The 22304-nt window shown below is 40.9% G+C and overlaps 1 protein-coding gene across 5 annotated transcripts in view; it reads right to left on the bottom strand.

The window, feature by feature from the left end:
- Positions 1–5831: 5831 nt before the first annotated feature.
- DCTN4 (dynactin subunit 4) overlaps positions 5832–22304 on the bottom strand; it is a 50271-nt gene continuing 33798 nt past the window's right edge. For all 5 annotated transcript variants that reach the window (XM_004042831.5, XM_004042832.5, XM_019027859.4 and 2 more), the window contains 5 exons: positions 19993–20066; positions 16807–16861; positions 15363–15470; positions 12655–12752; positions 5832–8450 (listed from right to left, as the gene is read on the bottom strand). In XM_004042831.5, the coding sequence (XP_004042879.1) occupies positions 8237–8450; positions 12655–12752; positions 15363–15470; positions 16807–16861; positions 19993–20066 (549 nt within the window). In that variant the 3' untranslated portion in view covers positions 5832–8236. The remainder of the gene's footprint in view (positions 8451–12654; positions 12753–15362; positions 15471–16806; positions 16862–19992; positions 20067–22304) is intronic.

Genomic DNA, 22304 nt, shown 5'->3' on the forward strand with positions numbered 1-22304 from the left:
TATATTATAGAGTGAACATTCCACAAACAAAATAACATTTAACATTAAGAGAAAAGAGATAGGACCCCTTTCTCCTTTAAGTCTGGAGCCCTCAGAATCTCCTTTCCTTCCTTTTTCCCTCTTTCCTCCCCCAATTTTTTTTTTAATCTTTGTGGGACATGACTTCTAGGAATGAGCCTTCCTAGCAACATGGAACATAACTTCCTAGGAATGAGCCTTCCTAGCAACGTGAGACCTGAATTTCCTGGAATAAACCATCCTAGCAACAAGAAACCAGCTCAAAAAAGGAGGAAAAAGTGAACTGAGGCCAGGAACACATATTCCTTTTAAAATGCTTTCTCCAAAAGATGTTAAAGAAAAAAAGGGGGAAATGTGAAAGGAAATTAAATCTTGGGACCCCAGACTCATTAAGCCAAAGGGAAAAGTCAAGCTGGGAAGTGGGTCACACAAACCTGCCTCCCGCTTTTGGTTCCTAAATAAGATGGCTACAAGATGGAAAGCTACATGCCTCCCCCATATTTTGCCCACAAGGAAATTCCTAGTGAGGAATTTTACTTTCCTAGAAAAGAAAAAAGAAAAGAGATGAAAAAATATATATAGGGACTAGGCCAGATTTATAGCCACAAAAGGAAAGCAAACCTGGAAGCTGGGCCAAGCTTTATTACATTACCGCCTCCTCAATTAAAGCAATTCTCTGGGCAATCATTACCTTAGCCCTTTCGGTTGCATATTGACTTATTTGCAAACACGTACTATAACAACATTGTAAGCAGAAACAGGACAGAACATAAATTATTCCTTCTATTATAAGCAATAGCTTCTGCCACTAAATTCCCCAGGATCCAAACCAACCACTCAAGCAATGGATTAGTGAGGGTTTTGGATCTGACAGTTGATTATCTGGGTTTTCATACTGGTCATAAGTCAGGTTATGTTCTTTGATTCATCTGGAATATACACACAACATTCAGTTTTTATGGTGGCACAGGTTCCCCTTGTGCTGCCGTGAGTATATCTAAAGCCACATAGTTTTGCAACACAGCTTTCCTCATAAGCATGACTTCATTGCTTAGCAAAGAGGTACTCATGCAGCTACCATTTAGGGCCTTTGGGTGTAATTCGTTACGGCCTCTATATGCCATATAACATCTTCGATACCTATCTGTGGTACAAAGATTGAAGCTAAGTGATCATAGCACTGGAACACCAAACATGTCCAATGAGATTGTAAATGAAAAAGGTTTGCTGGTTTAATGGAAGGGTCTGAATTACTGGGCAACATATGGGGGAGGCATGTAGCTTTTCATCTTATAGCCATCTTATTTAGGAACCAAAAGCAGGAGGCAGGTTTGTGTGACCCAGTTCCCAGCTCGACTTTTCCCTTTGGCTTAATGAGTTTGGGGTCCCAAGATTTAATTTCCTTTCACAATATATATAATCCATATTTTCCTTCTCTTTTTTTCGAGATGGGGGTCTCACTTTGTCACCCAGGCATGATCATAGCTCACTGTTACCTGGAATTCTTGGGTTCAAGGGATCCTCCAGCCTTAGCCTCCCAAGTAGCTGTGACTATAGAAGCAGGCCACGGTGCCCAGCTAATTTTTAACTTTTTTGTAGAGACAGGGTCTCACCATGTTGCCCAAGCAGGTCTCGGAACTCCTGGGCTCAAGTGATTCTCCAGCCTTGGCCTCCCAAAGTGCTGGGATTACAAGTGTGAGCCATGGCACCTGGCTCCATATTTTCCACCAGATTTTTTAACATTGTAGGGGCCAACAGAAAAGTTCCCCTTTGCCCTCTTAAGATTCACTGAAAATTAACTAGCAAAAGGCAGATTAATAGGAGAAAAGACATACAAATTTATTTGATCATAGTTTTACCTGACACAGGAGCCTTCAGAATGAAGACCCAAATGGGAAATTGTCCATTTATATGCTTAGGTTCAACAAAGTATGGACAGCTATGTAGAAATAGGATTGGACAAAAAGGGTACTGATTTAGTGCTAATAGACTGAGTGGGGAAACCCAGTGAGGCCTGTCTAGATTTTTGGCCTCTCTCCCAGCATTCCTTCCTTCTGGGTATGGACAGGACCCTCTTTGGAATGGGGGTCTTATGACCTACAATCTAAAACAAAGTAGCTCAGATAATTTCTTCAGAGCCAGTTTTTACACAGAAAAGCAAGGTGGAAGTTAGAGTAGTCTTTTTTTTTTTTTTTTTTTTTTTGAGACAGAGTCTTGCTCTGTCGCCCAGGCTGGAGTGCAATGGTGCGATCTCAGCTCACTGCAACCTCCGCCTCCCAAGTTCAAGCAATTCTCCTGCCTCAGCCTCCTGAATAGTGGGGATTACAGGCACGCACCACCATGCCTGGCTAATTTTTGTATTTTTAGTAGAGACAGGGTTTCATCATGTTGGTCAGGCTGGTCTCGAACTCCTGACTTTGTGATCCACCTGCCTCTGCCTCCCAAAGTGCTGGGATTACAGGCGTGAGCCGCTGCGCCCAGCCTAGAGTAGTATTTTACATTTTATGGCTGGCTTTGGGGAAAGGGGGTTCTCTCTATGACCCACCTTGAGGAAAAGGGATTCAGTGTCTGTGGCTAGGCTTGGGGAAGAATGAAGGGCCAGAGACAGGAAGGCAGAAGGTCAGAGAGAAACTTTTGCTTCTGAGGCTGCTTCAGAGCCTTAATTTGGGGTATCATTTTCTGAGCCCCAACAACATGTTAAAGTCTCTGTCCATTAGTTCAAACATCTGGGTTTGAGTAGCTGGGACGACAGGCCTGCACCACTACACCTGGCTAATTTTTGTACTTTAAGTAGAGATGGGGTTTCACCATGTTGGCCAGGCTGGTCTTGAACTCTTGGCTTCAAGTGATCTGCCTGCTTTGGCCTCCCAACGTGCTGGGATTACAGGCGTGAGCCACCGTGCCCGGCCAAGTCATTGCTTATATAACAGAAGAGAATGAGGTAAATCATATTAATGCTCGGAAATGGGCAAGTGTGTTCTGTTAGACCGTCTGCATGGGGTTTGGTCAATCTGGTTAGGAATCAAGCTGGGCTTGGGTTTTTTTTTTGTTTTTTGTTTTTGTTTTTGAGATGGAGTTTCGCTTTTGTTGCCTACACTGGAGTGCAATGGTGCGATCTTGGCTCACCACAACCTCCAGCTCCTGGGTTCAAGCGATTCTCCAGCTTCAGCCTCCTGAGTAGCTGGGATTACAGGCATACAACACCACACCCGACTAATTTTATATTTTTAGTAGACATGGGGTTTCTCCATGTTGGTCAGGCTGGTCTCAAACTCCTGACCTCAGGTGATCCACCTGCCTCAGCCTCCCAAAGTGCTGAGATTACAGGCGTGAGCCACCGCACCTGACCTGGGCTTGGGTTTTATTGCTATGGTTGCTTTCAATGTACCACAGATTTCACCTACTCTAGCATTATTCTATACTATAGGTTGGGGCTGAAGAACTCAAGTGTTCATGCTTCATCCTCAGCTTACAGCTGTTCTGCCTACCTGCACAGTGGTGACTAACTTTCTAGGCCTTTGCCCATCCCCTAGAAATGGATGCTTGTTACTAGCTGCTTGGTAGGCTGGTAGTGGGGTAGAAGTAAAGGGGTTCTCTGTTGTTCTAATTCAATTCAGCCTCAGTCCTCAGCAGGCCCTGTGTGGGCCTTAGGAATAGATCTTTTCTCAGCATTCTTGCCCCCCAAAACTGGGCAAGTTCATTAAATGAGTGTAAAGAGGAAAGAAGTGTGAGAAATGAGATTTGGTATACTGCAAGGTTGGGAAGATGGGAAAGAACTAGCAAAGAATACGGAAGGAAACTTTCTAGCAGGGTAGACAGAAAATTGTTACTGAATTAAACTGGGGTCTGCTCACCCAGTGCCACAAAGCCATTGACATCAGGCTAGTAGCAAGAGAAAGTGAGGCATTTTATTGCAGGGCACCGTGCAAAGAGAATTGCACAGATCATGCTTAAGACCCGAACTCCCAGATGGCTTAAAGCTATGGGTTTTTAAAGGCAGGGAAAGAGAGGTTACAGGCAAAGTCATAAATCAATACATAGAGGCTATCCATTGGTTTGACCTAAAAAGGTGGGACATCTCAAAGCTGGGATGGGGGTGGACTCAAAGGTCATAGGTGGTTTCAAAGATTTTTTGATTTATGATTAAGGCGGTGAAGCTGTCTAAACTTGGGATCCACAGAAAAGAATGTTAGCTCTGGCCGGTGGACTTCCTCCAGGCCCCTCAGGAAGCAACTTAGAACAATGAACAGTGGTCAGAGTGCAGTTCTCAGTTTCCCCTTATCTGAGGTTTAAAGCTGGTGAGAGTCCGGGTTTCTGAAAAGTTGGGGACATACATGTTACCCTTAGTTTCTATAGGGAACAAAACATCTCACTCTGACTTCCTTGGCTATTGTGTTCAGCTACTTCTTGCTTATCAGGTTGCTCATTAACTTCTTTGGGCTAGCTAGGTGCCTAGAGTTCCCTTGAAGGAACTCAAGATTTCCCTTTATTTCCATGTGTGGAGGGGCTCACAAGCCTCCTAAAAGGGGGTCCCTGCTCTGCCTCAAAACCAGGAGTGTTGTGTTCTGGAAACCAAGCAAAGCCTTTCAAGAAGGGAGAGATAAACTGTCAGATCTACTGAAAAATTGCATAGTTAAGGACTGAGAACTGACCCTGTATTTAAGTGTGGTGATTGCTGGTGACCTTGACAAGAGCAGTTTCGACCAAGTGGTGGCGGTGAGAGTCTAACTGGAATGGGTTCAGGTGAGAATGGAAGAACTGGAAGGTTGAATTAGGGTTTTTTTTTTTTTCCCTTGAGACGGAGTCTCACTCTGCTGCCCAGGCTGGAGTGCCGTGGCGTGATCTTGGCTCACCGCAAGCTCCGCCTCCCAGGTTCACGCCATTCTCCTGCCTCAGCCTCGAGAGTAGGTGGGACTACAGGCCCCTGCCACCAGGCCCGGCTAATTTTTTTATTATTTTTAGTAGAGACGGGATTTCACCGTGTTAGCCAGGTTGGTCTCGATCTCCTGACCTTGTGATCTGCCCGCCTCAGCCTCCCAAAGTGCTGGGATTACAGGTGTGAGCCACCGCACCTGGCCATTTTTGTTTTTTAAAAAACTTTTACTTAAACAGAGACAAGGTCTTGTTAGGTTTTCCAGTCTTGTCTCAAACTCCTGGCCTCAAATGATCCTCTCACCTCGGCCTCCTAAAGCGCTGGGATTACAGGTGTGAGTGATCATGCCCAGTCAGAGTTACAGGAGTTTTGCTGTACAGGGAGTGGAGAAATGGAGTGGCAGCTGAAGAGGAGAGTGAGGCCAATTTCTTTTTTAAGATGAGAGAAATCACATGCTAATGGAAAAGGGAAGGAGGGAGCTGCCGATGCTATCTGTGAATAGGTAAGAGGATGAGCTTGAGTGTTAAGAGGTGGGGCTGGGTTCCAACAGGAAGAGTATGAATAATTCATCTAAGTAACAGGAGGGAAGGAAGAGTTATGAAGGTACAGATGAAGGTGGTGAGTGGCCACTGGTGGAGTCAGACCACTGTGTATATTGTAAAGGATATCTTTAGAAGCAATGACCCAGGATAAAAACTGGTAGAGGTCTAACGACATTTATATAATGGTTCTGTGAATATGTATATAAGAAGCTCAAAGCAACATCTACTTATATATTATGGTGAACTAACCTGCTAAGAGATTTTAGATTACTTCATTTAAGGAATGGAAGGGAGCATGCCCCACCAACTCTCTTAGCCAACTCTCTTAACTTCACGCTTGTCTTTTGGCTCTGAGCCATGCTACTTAGTATCTACATGACAGCAAACAAAAGACACGCTCAAGCTTTGTCTGCTTTATTTCACTACATTAAGTTAAGCAATAAGGCAAAACAGTAACCTGTCATTCATAAAGATCAAGGAGTACCTCTCTGTCCCAAAAGGGACCAAAAAGGATGTTTCTTCATGAATATGCATGACACTTAGCTCATTATGCTGATAAGCACTTCAAACAAAAGAAAAGGTCAGTAGGTGAATCAAGTAACAAATCCAAATTAACTTGGCCTAAGTTTCCAAAACTGTAGTTTCAAGTGCTAATGGGATCTAACTTCCCTGTGGTGGTGCATACTGACTAGCATTAAAATTTTTGCACCTCATCTAACGTAAAAAAGGCAACAAATACAATTCCTAATTCACCAGCTGCAGGTATTGAATCATTTCTACGAACACACAGAATACTAGCTTGCACTAAAACCTATCTTGAGGAAACATTAAACCAATGGCTCTATTATTCTGCAAGTTAATTTGGCTTCTGAAGAAAAAAGTTTACGATCAAAGTGTTTTGTGTTTCTGTATATGGGAATGATGAGACCCATACTTCAACATTATTACTTTGGGGAATAAATACCAGCTACCTGCCATAAACGCATGACATGTGTGTAGTCTATGCAAACGTGTAAACATATGAAGCTATTCTCTACTCTATGCCCATTTCCTCCACTGGCAAATATGGAGCAGTGATTTCACAGTAGGCTCTAGCAGGTAGTGAAATAAAAATTTGAGACTCTGTGGGGTCACAAAAAAATGAAACTCTTTCTATAGTCTGCAAATCTGTAATTACCCATCCCCCTGCTCCAACTCCTAAGAGGCTAAATCTTATTATTACCATAATGTTAGAGATGAGTATTTTCCTTCTTACACTGCATCACATATATTACTCTGTAGGACTGTTTCATAAAATTGGCTTGACCTTTGTACAATTAGTACAATTTAGTGTCTTTTAGAGTACAATTTAGTGTCTTTTAAAAGCTTCCTAAATATTTAAAACATTTTCAAGGGAAGCTTACAAGGACTATGTCCCATCTGTATTCTACATTATAATGTTATCTTTAATTTTTTAAGACTTAAAACAAGACCAAGGTAAACAAAAAATCTGTATTTTCCTCAAGTCTCTTGGCCACTTACTAACAATACTTTTACAGAAAACACGGTGCAGCTGGTGGTCTACTTTATCAAGTTTCATTTTAGAAAACATCATAGAAATTAAGGTTAGCAACCCAACTCCAGGATACCAAGTGAAAACAGCAAGTCTGCTGTTAGGTCAGAACTGTGGGCTACTTGCTGAACTATTTTATGGTTTACAATCAAAATGGTCTTATTTGACTCACCACATGACAAAAGTCTTAAACTTAGTGAGGGGGAAAGTTCTTAATATCCAGTTTTGGATTCAAGAGATTATAATAGTTAATTTCCCCTTCAAATCAATGGAAAGAATGCTAGTTGAGAATATTCTAAAAATCTAACCTTTAAAATGTTTTCTGCATTCCAGAAATGAACCTGTCCACTCAGGTTTTCTTTGGGTTCTTTTCCAGGTCCCAAACAGAACAACTTAACTGAGTTAAAGAGGCAGAACAGGGAAGGGGTAGGAAGTAAGACAAATAAAGATTGCCCCCCTGTGGCAGCATTAATCCCTGGGTATTGTGGCAATATTGAAAACGAATGGAATCTGCTACCCCCTTGACATGACATGTAATTGTTTGCTTCTCAAATTCTTCTTAAAAGATCCATATTTTACTGGGAAAAAAATTAAGAACAACTAATATGTGTCCCGTATTCACTTAGAAAAAGAGGGCAAATGAGAGTGCCTTAACAACTTCACAGGTTTTTCCAATCATCACAATACTAAAGATAAAGTGACAATTCAATTTTTCAGTTATATGGAAATCTATGGCAAAATGGCAGCCATTATGGCAATGAAGGGATATGTTTTAGACTGTTAGATGATATTTAATGGAATGCAGAAAGCAGTTGGTACATTGTGACCAATGCTGGATCATTAACAGCAGGTCTACCTTTGGGTTATCATTTAAGTTTCATCTGTGACATTGTGATCCTTAGTGAGATCAGATCAAGAGACAGTACAGAGTTTCTCAGGTGGTAAATACAATGCCATTCCAAGGAACACCCATCCCCCTTCCTAGGATGGAATTATGCTGCTGTTACTCAACGTGCAGGGTTCAGTGAGGGAGACACAGACTTACTGGTGTCAACAGGGGTGAGAGCAAGAGCAACAGCAGCTACCCTGTGTTCCCAATGCCTTGCCTATGCTCCCACTTTCTTAGCAATAGAATTCCGTAGTGCATGGGTACATCGTTATAAACAAGGCCTAATGAAGCAGCAGCTTCCACATTTTAACGCAGGTTTACGGCGATACTGTCCTTTGGGATCTGCCCTCCAGTGGAACCTTTTAAGGAAGAAGTGGGCCCAAGCTAAGTTCCACATGCTGGGTGAGCCAGATGACTTCTGTTCCCTGGTCACTTTCTTCAATGGGGCGAATGGGGGCTGCCAGGTTTTTAAAATCATGCTTCATCTTGAAGCACACGGTCACTTCACCCTCCTCACGCTGTGGTGTAACTTTGATGAAAATACCCACTTTGTTGGCCTTTCTGAAGGCTATAATGCTATGGAAAGAAAAAAAAGCAAGTATTAGGTAGATAAAAAAATCAGCCAAACCACTAAGACTTACAGTAAAAGTCTTTCACCTTATTCTTTCCTTCAGCACACACAGAAAACCTATAAACACTTTGTTCTTAACCTACCAAGTATTTTTTTGTTTTGTTTTGAGACACAGTCTCACTCTGTCGCCCAGGCTGGAGTGCAATGACTCCACCTTGGGTCACTGCAACCTCTGTTTCATGGGCTCAAGTAACTCTCCCATCTCAGCCTCCCGAGTAGCTGGGACTACAGGCATGCACCACCACACCTGGCTAGCTTTATATATTAATACGTATATTTTTTGGTGGAGATGGGGTTTCGCCACATTGCCCAGGCTGGTCTCGAACACCAGGGCTCAGGTGATCTGCTTGCCTTGGCCTCCAAAAGTGCTGGGATTACGGGCATAAGCCAACACGTTGGCCATATATTTTTCTATGAGCTTATACTTTTCTGCTTTTCTAACCAACACAGATGGTACACACTATTCCATAACTTGCTTTTTTTTTAACTCTGTTTATCACAAACACCTTTTGACGCTGGTATATACAGATCATCTACAATCTATGTAATGGTTGCACAGTATTCAATTATGTGTTTACCATAATTGGCATATACTGAGGTTGCTGACAACTTTTCTCTATTATAAACAATGGTGCTGCAAACATCCCTTTACATTTACCTCTGTGCAAATGTAATATTTCTATAGAACACAGACTCATACCGTGGAAAGTTATTTATTTATTTATTTTTTTGAGATGGAGTCTCGCTCTGTCACCCAGGCTGGAGTGCAGTGGCGCAATCTTGGCTCACCGCAACCTCCGCCTCCCGGGTTCCAGTGATTCTCCTGCCTCGGCCTCCTGAGTAGCTGGGATTACAGGTGCACACCATCACGCCCAGCTAATTTTTGTAATTTTAGTAGAGATGGGGTTTCACCACATTGGTCAGGCTGGTCTCGAACTCCTGATCTCAGGTGATCCACCCGCCTCGGCCTCCCAAAGAGCTGGGATCACAAGCATAAGCCAATGCACCCGGCCTTATTTTTATTTTTTAGAGACAAGGTTTTGCTCTGTTACCCAGGCTGGAGAGCAGTGGCACGATCATAGTTCATGGTAGCCTTGACCTCCTAAGCTCAAACGATCCTTCTGCCTCGGCCTCCCAAAGTGCTGGGATTATAGGCATGAGCCACCATGCCTGGCCATACTGTGGGAAGTTTTAATAACTCAGTGCTTTAAGGGAAATTTTGGAACACCATAAATCAAGAATGTTTTTGTAAATAACTTATGTAATTAGGAATTTTAGCACAAAAATGTCTCTTCATTGAGGTTTGCATTTCAATTTCCCCTCATTTGTGAATACAGTTTGTGCTTTAATAACTTAGTTTCTGAAAGTAAAAGGGCAATGAAATAAACAGAATTTGTCTACTACCCAAATGACATTCAGTTACTCTAAGAAAGGTTACTGGGATTACATATTTACATATTTATACAGTGTTAGTTTCCAGAAATCTGAAAGTTCTATTAAATCTAATAATGTAAAATATAATTAATTCAGTTTTTAATTACTCTATCATGTAATCAGGCTGAAATCTGATATCTCAGACAATCATTCCAGAAGTATATCTTGGCTTAACAAATTTCTGTACCTAATTAATTTGAGGACCCACATAAAGCAAGGATTTGAGAGAACACATTTTGTACTGTACAACTCAGCACATTTTGTATTACAGTAACTAACCAGACCTTTGATTTGTATGAGTCATGTAAAAAATAATTCAAACAGTTTAAAATGGTAAAAAGAAAAACATCAGTCTTTCTTTTTATCCTTAATTTCCCAGGCAACCACTGATACCTGGGAAGCTTTTCCAAAACAAATTTGGATTTCTGGTCCCTAGCTAGACCTGCTAAAAAAAATCCTCTGGGGTTAGGGTCTGGAATGCTATCGAACAACAAAACAAAACAACACTTGACCTGGTGCTTTCTGAAGTTAACCCACGTTTGGTAATCACTAAACTAATCTCACCTTTGCCTTCACTTTATTTTTCTTTTCTTTTCTTTTTTTTTTTTTTTGAGACGGAGTCTGGCTCTGTTGCCCAGGCTGGAGTGTAGTGGCGTGATCTGAGTTCACTGCAACCCCCGCCCCTAGGGTTCAAGTGATTCTCCCATCTCAGCCTCCCAAGAAGCTGGGATTACAGGCACGTGCCACCACGCCTGGCTAATTTTTGTATTTTTAGTAGAGACAGGATTTCGCCATGTTGGCCAGGCTGGTCTCGAACTCCTGACCTCAAGTGATCTGCCTGCCTCAGCCTCCCAAAGTGCTGGGATTACAGGCATGAACCACCACACCTGGCTTCACTTTATTTTTCTAACCCACCTTGTTATCTCTTCTCTCTAATATCTTGTTGAGAAAGCTTTTGATCATTCTGTCAAAAAACCGTAAATGGGCCAGGCATGGTGGCTCACGCCTGTAATCCCAGCACTTTGGGAGACCAAGTCGGGTGGATCACTTTAGGTCAGGAGTTCAAGACCAGCCTGGGCAACATGGCAAAACCCCATCTCTACTAAAAATACAAAAATTGGCCAGGCGTGGTGGCGCTTGCCTGTAATACAAGCTCCTCAGGAGGCTGAGGCAGGAGAACTGCTTGAACTTGGGAGGTGGAGGTTGCAGTGAGCAGGAGATCACGCCATTGCACTCCAGCCTGGGCGACAGAGACTCCTTCTCTAAAAACAAAACAAAGACTGTGAATGTTCCCTGTGCCAGTTTACTAAGCTATTATTTTTCAGCTCCAAGCGCACCTCTCTCAATTTTGCTTTGTGACACAGGATTCTGCTTGGACTGTATCTGCTGGATCGGCTGGCTCTTTGTCAGGTTCTGTCAGTAGCGGGCTCTAAAGGGAGACTAGAAGTCTGGAGGAGGAAGGGTCTTGCTCTTCCTTTAGAGATTCCTGTTCGCTTGTGGTCCCTGTTCCCTGTGGCCATCACTCCAAAAATGTCTTTTTTTTTTTTTGAGACAGGGTATCACTCTGTTGCCCAGGCTGGAGTGCAGTCACAATCACGGCTGACTGCAGCCTCAGCCTCCAGGGCTCAACTGATTCTCCCACCCTGGTATCCTGAGTAGCTGGGACTACAAGCATGCGCTGCTACATCTGGCTATTTTTAAAATTTTTTTGTAGAGACGGAGTCTTACTCTATTCCTAGGCTGGTTTCAAACTCCTGTGAAGCAATCCTCCTGCCTCAGCCTCCCAAAGTGTTGAGAATACAGGGGTAAGCCACCATGCCCGGCCCAGCAATGCTTCTTTACCCACGAGGAAGTGGCAATAAGCAGTTGAAGTTTTCCAATTCTTGTATAATCATGCCACCCCTCCTTTGCCATCACGAGATGCCAGGACCACGCAAGCAGTGTTCCCCTTCAGCTCACTGGAGGCCTGAGTTTCAGCTACATGGAGCTCTTTGTTTAAGTTCTAAATTTTAATAATTCTAACTATTTCCCTTTGTTCCCTCCACCTGAGGGGTGGTAGCTGGCTCATCAAATAGCTATCTTTGAAATTTTATTCCCATGAAGTAGCATAAAATTGCTACTTCAGTGTTCTTTTTCACTTTTTAAGTTACACAAGTGAACAATTATTTATATTAAATCCTCTGTTCGAATCATTGAAATCATTCAGTCTACAGACTGAATTCTCTGATGGTCACAGTCCCCAGTTACTGGAAGGTTTGGTTCTTTTCAGTTATTAGATATGAGAGAGTAAAATCTATTAATTACTCCAAGGGGGTGGGGGTGGGGAACAAACCCGATGATCAATCTATAGGGACAAAATATTGTATCCTGTCCACAACCATTAAAATCATATAATTAAAAATTTTTTTATTAACATGGGAAAATATATTCAAGTGAAAAAGGCTAAAAAACTGTATTTATAGAATGATCCCAATGAGGTGAGAAATATTTGGAAGGACAAATGCCAAAATGCTAATGGTGTTTATCTCTGGTGGTGGGATAATTTTATTTTCTTCTTCATGGTCTTATATATATTTCCCCAATTTTCTACAATAATTATTTTTAGAAACAGGAAGAAAAAAGTTATTTTAAAAAATCCAGACAAGAAAACTGGATATAAGTGGGCATTCTATTATCAGCCATTTGTTGTATGGGGATCACAAAAAGATCACTCACTCAGGATCGTCCTGAAAGTCTTGAGGTTCTGCCAACTCATCGTACTCTGCTGCTGCATCCTTGCCAGCTAAAACGAGCTCTTTGGGAGGCACCACCACCTGGAGAGCAACACAGAGAGGCCTGCCTGAGAAGGGACCAGTGTGACAGAATATAGCAAAGTACGACATTGATTTAGACAAATGGAAGCACACAGCAAGTTTCAGGAAACATATACTACTTCTATGGAGTTTATAAGAACAAAGGTTTTAAGAGAAAGCTAAGTTAGTACTTACTTCATGGGGTCTGCAATGAGGAACTGGGGAGAACACGGGGGCTTCAATTGTGTCTTTAATGTTTTATTTTATTATTTATTTTTTTGAGATGGAGTCTCACTCTGTCACCCAGGCTAGAGTGCAAATGGCATGATCTTGGCTCACTGCAACCTCTGCCTCCTGGGTTCAAGAGATTCTCCTGCCTCAGCCTCATGAGTAGCTAGGACTACAGGTGCCCACCACCATGCCTGGCTAATGTTTTGCAGTTTTAGTAGAGACAGGGTTTCACCATATTGGCCAAGCTGGTTTCGAACTCCTGCCCTCATGATCCACTTGCCTCGGCCTCCCAAACTGTTGGGATTACAGGCGTGAGCCACCGCGCCTAGCCCTAATGTTTAATTTCTTAAGGGGATGGGGAGAAATGGGTACTTGCCATATTATTCTTCATTTTTTTTGATACATCTGAAACAGTCCATCATTAAGAACAACACAAAGGAGAAACACTGGTTCCAACACAATGTTTTTTGACATGGTACCAGCTGATTCCTAGTACCTGATACATAAACTTACATGAGATACTGGGTGATTATGGTCATGGAAAACAATTAGCATTCTTCAGACTTATGTTGTAATTAGGCCTCAACTTTGCTCTATCAGAGGTTAACAGTTAACAGTGTTGATCAAATTTCTAATTATAGATACAAATGTGGGAAGGGAGGTACAAAGAGAGCTTTATAAAGATATACTGTGCTTATGCATCAGGTACTTATTTCTGTCTGTCTTAACTGGAGCTGCTTATTAGTGTTAATAAAAAAAGGAACGTCAGGGCACAGTGGCTCAGATCTGTAATCCCAGCACTTTGGGAGGCCGAGGAAGGTGGATCACAAGGTCAAGCGATTGAGACCATCCTGGCCAACAGGGTGAAACCCCGTCTCTACTAAAATACAAAAATTAGCCGGGCGTGGTGGCAGGCGCCTGTAATCCCAGCTACTTGGGACGCTGAGGTAGGGGAATCGCTTGAAACTGGGAGGCGGAGAGTGCAGTGAGCCGAGACTGCGCCACTGCACTCCAGCCTGGCGACCGAGTGAGATTCCGTCTCAAAAAAAAAAAGCAACAAGGACCAAATAAGTGAAATAAGTGTTATCTCTCTTTGGAGGTGATGCTAGTAAGTGAAATCATTAAAAAGCAGAAGAAAAAAAAAAGGAGGACAGAAATTCTCTAATATTATTTGAATAAGAACTAAAGATATAGGCATCTTTTTAAACCATTTTTATTATAAATATCATGCTGAATTATGAATTAGTAATAGATGATCTATAGAGAAAGGCTCTTGTTCTAAAATTTCAAGTACTAGAAGTAGCAAAATATAAAGAGAGGCCATATTACATCCATTCAACTCACACTGAGTCAAAATCACCCACTTTAACATTTAGTTATTTTTTTTTTGAGATGGAGTCTCACCTCAGCCGCCCAGGCTGGAGTGCAGTGGCGCGATCTCAGCTCACTGCAATCCCTGTCTCCCGGGTTCAAGCGATTCTCCCATCTCGGCCTCCCCAGTAGCTGAGATTACAGGCACCTGCCATCATGCCCGGCTAATTTTTGTATTTCAGTAGAGATGGGTTTCACCATGTTGGCCAGGCTGGTCTTGAACTCCTGACCTTAGATGATCCGCTCACCTCGGCCTCCCAAAGTGCTAGGATTACAGGCGTGAGCCACCAAGCCCAGACTAGTTAGTGCTATGTTATGTATACTCTTTGTAAGGTAGAGGAATCTAGAGGAGGCACACCAGCTTCTAAATGATTTTAAACGTATCATTTCTAAAAGGAAATGATATTTCACAAGTGTTGAAGAATGAATGTATGAGACTGAGAGACTGAAGGGGCATGTATGTTAGGGGAGTCAGGATAGGAAGGAGGCATGCTAAGTAAAATGAATAGCATACACAATTCTCCACTGTCAAAGTTTATAACCCATTGGATCTGTCTGGATCACAACCACTAATATGTACGATTCAGGGAATGCTAAATTTGAGGATCTGAAGGAAGACCACACTGGAAGAACAGAGAGAAGTAATGTCATTAAGGAGCTCTTATGCTATGCCAAAAATCTGGACTTCATCTCAGTCAAGAGCAATGCTGAATGACCAGCATGCAGAGAGTTAGATTTTAGAAGTATCGCCCTGGTGGCAAGAGAGAAGAAATGGGTTGAAATAGAGGTGGTGGTATAAAAATAGCAAGGTCATTTAGGAAGTTATTGTCACTGTCCAGGTAAGAAACGATGAGACCTTCAAATAGGGCAGTGTGTTTCAGGATAAAGTAAAAAAATTTAGGAGGTGGAATCAAAAGAACTTGCTGACTAGATGTGGAAAGGAGAGAGTGTGGAGTCTTTTAAGCCAGGTCAAATGAGGACACTCCAGGGAAAGTGCGGGTCAGTCAGGCTGAGGCAAAATGCTCCTACCTTAGCAGTGCTGTTGATATCATCAGGGTCCCCCTCCTCACACTCCAAGAGAGTCACATGGGTGAGGTTCTCAACTGGATTCGTAAGAGTCAGGAGGACCTGGCTCTCCTGGGGAATAGGAAACACATCTCTCAGACATTCGCCACTTTCTTAGCTGCTATACTGAATATTTCGCAAAATTACCATCCCCGCCATTACTCCTGGGCAATGACGCCCTACTTATACCTCTACATCACTGTATTCTCTACGTGCTTACTGATCCCTGTTCTATTATCTATATGTTAGACCAAATACTCTCTGGAGTTGCTATTTCACTGAGGAAATGGGACAGATTCCACTGAAAGGGCCAGTTACTAGATCCAGAAATTCTGAGGAATGTTCATTATCTAAGTGAAGTTAAAACTCTTGTCTCACCCAGGCTGCCACTTAAGGACTGAAAAGGAGGCCCTCATAAATCAAATATGGGAGCCACAGGCCAGTCAGATGCATGAACAGAGCAAAAATGGCACACCAAGACTACAAAAACTTTTTAAAATTTTTATTATTTATTTATTTATTTTCGAGACAAGGTCTCACTCTGTTGCCCAGGCTGGAGTGCAGTGGCATGATCATGGCTCACTGCAGCCTCAACCTCCTGGGCTCAGGTGATCCTCCCATCTCAGCCTCCTGAGTAGCTGGGACCACAGGTGTGCACCACCACACCTGGCAAATTTTTTGTATTTTTTGTAGAGATAGGGTTTCCCCATGTTGCCCAGGCTGGTCTTGACCTCCTGGACCCAAGCAATCTACTTATCTTGGCCTCCCAAAGTGCTGGGATTACAGGTATGAGCCACCGTGCCCGACCTTATAAAAACTTTTTAAGACTTCTTGAACTGTGATAATTTGTCCTTGTTTGGTACTCTCTCTAGATAAGCAAAACAAATCTTTCAAATGAAGGCCCATGTAATAAATATTTGTGTTTTCAGGAGCAGCATGAAAGAAAAGAGTTAAAGAGTTTGCTGCAGAATATTCTACAATTCACTGGGTGTGTGTGTGGAAGGAAGGGGAGTAGATGAGGACTCCAAGGAAGAGAAGGGCTGTGGTATATAAATCTAACTGAATCCTAGTACCTGAAACATAACAAACAGGAGATCGAAGAGAATCTCTAGGCTGGAGAAGAACAAAAGATGCCTGTGGGATCCAACATTCTCTCCTTTCTTTTCCCCACCTATAATTTCACCTTAACATAATGTGCACCCTGCTCCTTCTCCCTACTTTTCATCAAAGATGCTGTTGTCAAGAATCTCAGTGTCAACAAATTTAGTCTTTATTATCCCAAACTGTCTTCTTTTCTATCCCTTGCTCACTGGATCCTGTGCCAAATACACACACAGCCACCCACATACACATATACACACATCATTGATCAATCCTTTTTCTTCCTGTTAATGAGCAAGGTACTAACCTTCATGTAGCGAAGGTTGGGAATTGACATGATTCTCACTTCTGGAATATAATTGCTGTGCATAAATAAAAAAATGCATTAATGTTCATTGGAGTCTCTTAAAATTATTATTTTTTAAAGCTAGTGCAGTACATAAAGGATTTCATGTTAATTAGAATATATCAGAAAAAAAATAATTTTAATGAACCATATCATCACAGTAAGAACTTAAGAAAAGACATAAGACCAAACTGGTATGAGTTCTTTCTGAAATCTTACGTATATTTCTAGTTGAAACTGCCCAGGCCCCAGATTAGCATTTACATATCAAGATATTGCTTTGTAATGACTAAGGCAAGATATTTATCTCCTTGTGCCTTGGTTTTCCCAATTCTAAAATGAGGAAAATAATGGTATCTTTCCCTTGAGGTTATTGTGAAGAATACATGCAAGAATGCTTTGAAAAGTGCTTGGAACAAAGCTCACATAAATGTTCATTATTGTGCATACATTAACATAATATGAAATCTACTGCAGAAACACTAAAAGTGGGGGAGAAAAGTATATCTTAGAATCAGATATTTAAACTTTAAACGAGCTATTTTTCATGGTGACCAGCAGGATTACCTGAGTAACTTAACAGGAATTTAAGAAACTTTTGTCTTCCTGAATCTCAAAAACACACACACACACACACACAAAAGCAACAACAATAAAAACAAATTTAAAGACCCCACTTCTAAGAATTTGAATTCAGTAGGTCTGAGGTTTGATACCAGAGCTCTGTATTCTTTTTTTTTTGAGACAGGGTCTTGCTGTCACCCAGGCTGGAGTGTAACGGCACAATCATGACTCACTGAAGCCTCGACCCCCCAGGCTCAAGTGACATTCCCACCTCAGCCTCCCAAGTAGCTGGGAGTACAGGTGTGTGCCACCATGCTCAGCTAATTTTTGATTTTTTGTACAGATGAGGACTCACTGTGTTGCCCAGGCTGGGCTTGAACTCCTAAGGCTCAAGCGATCCTCCTGCCTTGGCCTCCCCAAATGTTGAGATTACAGGCATGAGCCAAACACCTGGCCTCAGAGCATCTGTATTAAGATAGCCAGGCAATTCTAAAATGATGTCAGAAAAAAATCACTTTTTCTCAAAGCAAGCTTAAGAAACTGATGCTAAGCACAGGCTGCCATTCAGGGTTTCTGTAATGAGTATAATTCTTAAGAAAGGAGTTCATCCCAGACTTCACAAGTGTCATTTCTGTAGGTCTCTAACCAATCATGTATTAAGTTAGGAAAATGAACATATTTTATGGTGAGTTACAAGGCATTTGCAAACATAATTACTCATTTGATTCTTTTCAAGAATCCCAAGAGGAAGACATTATTCCCATTTCAGAGACGAGGGAAGTATGTTTAGACAAAAACAGTAAGTGACAGACCCTCTTCCTGGCCCTCCTAGCTCCTCCTAACTCACTAGACATGCACTTCCCAACCTTTTTGTTTCCTAATACTTATTTTTAATTGCTGCATAATATTCTACAGTACAAGTTATCTCAATTTAACCAACTATTTCCTTGTTAATGGTTAATCAGTTTGACACCGATTAACTTTTGGTTAAACTGTTTGCAGCTTTTCGCCATTAATATATTCTAAAACACACCTTTGGAAATGCATCTTTATATATTGGTGATTTTGTTTCTACAGAATATATCCCTGAAACAGTACTGTTGGGTTAAAAGGTCTATGTAATTTGTTTTGATATTTCCAGACCACTCTCCAAAAAGACTAGCAATTCAAGATCCCACCAACAATGTGTGCAAGTATGTGTTTACCCACATTCTCATGAGCACTAGATGCTAATTACCTTTTAAAACTTTTCCTATCAAATCTTAGTTTCTTTCCATATACAGTGTATCTTCTGGCCATTTGAAATTCCTTTTCCATAAGCTACCTGTTCAAATCCCTTGTTCCACATTCCACTTTACTGCCTCCCTCTATTTTTATCTTTTCAATTTCTGGGAATTCTCTATGCCTTGGATATTAAACTTTTGTTTGTCACGACTGCCAAATATTCTTTCTTGCTTTACTATTTGTCTCAGGACTTTGTTGCTAATTTTGTCTTAAAAATTTTTTTTTTTTCCTTAGAGAGAGAGTCCTGCTCCACTGTCTAGGCTGGAGTGCTGTGGGACAATCATAGCTTACTGCAGCCTTGACTTCCTGGGCTCAAGAGGTCCTCTCACCTCAGCCTCCCAAGTAGCTAGGACTACAGGTGCATGCCACTACACCTGGCCAATTTAAAAAATTTTTTGTAGAGATGGGGTCTTACTATGTTGTCCAGGCTGGTCTTCAACTCATGGGCTCAAGTGATCCTCCTGACTCAGGCTTCCGAAGTGCTGGGATCACAAGTGTGAGCCACTGCACCTGGCTTTAATTTCATCTTTTATAACCACTATTTCTTTTTGCTAAGGTCAAAGGTGTTTCTTTTCTTTTAATGGCTTCTGGGTTTCCTGTCTTGCTAAAAAAGGGCTCTCTTACTCCAAAGCTAGACAATACTTTCCTAATTTGTGAAAATATTTTTGTTTGCCAGGTAATTTAAAAAATTTATGTATTAGAAAAGTATGATGAGATATGAACAGTTTACATTTAATTAGATGAACACTGGGTAAGTTTTAAGTGGCAGTATTTGTCTCTAATTAGGACCATTCAGATAGCCTGATAGGTAGTTTTTATACACAAAATTCTCTTCTACTCACAAGTCCCAGAGAGTTAACACTAACTTAATCACTTTCATTCCAGTCAACGAAGTGTTATAACACAGGTAAGTAAAATGAACACTGTTACAGGGATACTCTTCAATCAGCTATACTTCATTATTTTTTAATGTTTTTTGAAGGATTATTCCCAAACTCAGATACTTTATAATTTGTAATGATGACTAGTGACTTTCCACCAAATAATCAACATACCTTGTTGCTCCAGATCATACTGGGACACTGTGTCCCTGATCCCAATACCCCTGAATCTATTTATCTTAAACTTCATGGCATGTAACTAAATTAAAAACCTAAACAGGAACAGAATGTCAAGATTATTTTGATGTATTTTTTTTTTTTTTTTAGGCCAAGAGTAAACACACTTCATACTGGGGAAGAAGAATAAACCAAAATAACTCAAAACAGTAACTGAAAACACCAATCCCAAAATACTTACACAGCGACCAGCTGGATTTTGAATTTGATTGACGTTGGGTTAAATTCTGGCTTGCTCAAATTATGTTCACATTTCTAAAAAGAAAACAAATATAACACGTATCAGAAGACAACAACACACTTTGTTGATCCATAGAGCTGCTAAATTCAGAAGGACAGCATTTACGAGAATTTTGTTTTGTTTTGTTCTGCTATAAGACCATATGTTTTTGAATAGTGTATAGCAGCCAAAGTTTATAAAAGATGTTCGCACTTCCTGATATGTGCAACCCCACTATCCAATATTATTATACCTCTGTGGTACTTAAAAACTACTAAAATAACACATACTGAGTACGTACTATATTTGCTAAACAACGCGCTCACTGGTTTAACTGGATTTAAATATCACATCAACTTTATGAGCTAGGTATAGGTATTACATTAAGGTTGCCATATTATAGATGATCAAAATGGTATACAGGAAGGGTAAGTAAGCTGTCCAACTTCACAGAGCCAATAAAAATGGACACTGGGATTTAAATCTAGGTAGTAAAATTCCAGATCCTATGCTTTAAAGTACAGTAACAATGATTACTTTTGAGATAGGGTATCACTCTGTTACCCAGGCTGGAGTGCAGTGGCACAATCAAAGCTCACTACAGCCTCCAACTCCTGGGCTCAAGTAATCTTCCTGCCTTGGCCTCCCAAAGTGCTGGGATTACAGGCATGAGCCACTGCACTAGGACAGTAATAATTATTTACTACTTTCTTAAATACATACTACATATACCTGGTTAAAAATTTTTTTAACAGAACAAAAAAAGGGTCCAGTGTAAAGATTACCCATTATCTGTCTGTCCCCTTGTTTTCTCCAGATAGCCTATGCACATAAAAGTACAAGCATACATCACCTTGCTTTTTTCACAATAACACAAAAGGGAACATTTTATATTTATTCTCTTGCTTTTTTCATTTATTCTATCTTGGAATTAATTCCATTTCAGTACACATAGAGAGGCCTCTGTGTCCCACTGTAACAATTTCTATAACTTACATAAGATAGAAATTGATGGACATTCAGGATGTTTCCATTATTTTGCTACTGTAAGTAATGCAGCAATGAGTGTTCTTGTACATGAATCATTTCCTAAGTGTCTAAGTATCTGTAAGACAATTTCCTAAGAGTAGATCAAAGGGTGTATGCATTTGCTATTTTAATGGATACTGAAATATAACTGACTAATCTGATGATTATGAAATGATATTCCACTGCAGTTAATTTTTTTTAATTTTTCATTTTCTCATTGCAGTTTTAATGTACATTTCCCTGATTAGTGTATAAATTTGAATATCTTTCATATTCATTGGCTACTGGGATTTCCTCTGCCGTACTTGAATGTTAGGATCTACTGGTTATTTTTATTTCCTTGCTGATTTGCTGATATTAACAATAGATTTTAATCTCTTGTTAATAATATACCTTGCAAACTACTTTTCTCAGTCTGTGGCTTATCTTTTCATTTCTTTATGGGCTTTCTTTGGCATGAGGGTACAAGTTTTACTTTTAATGAAGTAAAATATGTAACTTTACATTACAGTTTGTGCTTATTTGTATTACTTATGAAACATTCCCCTACCCAGAAGTCATGAAGGTATTCTCCTCTATTTCCTTCTAGAAGTTTGGCTCTTCAGATTTCCAATGTTCCTGAAATTAACTTCTATGTAGGGTGAGGTAGCAACCCAATTTTATTTTCTTCCATATAATCACTTGACCTAGCAAAATGTACTTGCCTATTCTTTCCCCAATAATCTACAATGCCATATTTAGTATATAACAAATTTTCTCATATGCATGGGTCTACGTCTGCATACATATAGACACACTTTTTTTTGTTTATATGTACATTTGTACTTTCCCTCCTTTTTTATACAGAAAAAGTGCATACCTACCATACACTTTGCTTTTTGCATTTAAAAATGTATCCCAGGATGGGCGCAGTGGCTCACGCCTGTAATCCCAGCACTTTGGGAGGCTGAGGCGGGCGGACCACGAGGTCAGGAGATTGAGACCATCCTGGCTAACACGGTGAAACCCCATCTCTACTAAAAGTACAAAAAAATTAGCCAGGCGTAGTGGCGGGCACCTGTAGTCCCAGCTACACGGGAGGCTGAGGCAGGAGAATGGCGTGAACCTGGGAGGTGGAGCTTGCAGTGAGCCGAGATCACGCCACTGCACTCCAGCACGAGCAACAGAGTGAGACTCCGTCTCAAAAAAAAAAAAAAAAAAAAAAAAAAAAAAAAGTATCCCATATTAACACATTCTTTTAAATA

Source organism: Gorilla gorilla, chromosome 4 (genome assembly GCF_029281585.2).
Source record: "Gorilla gorilla gorilla isolate KB3781 chromosome 4, NHGRI_mGorGor1-v2.1_pri, whole genome shotgun sequence".
In the NCBI taxonomy this organism is placed as follows: domain Eukaryota; kingdom Metazoa; phylum Chordata; class Mammalia; order Primates; family Hominidae; genus Gorilla; species Gorilla gorilla.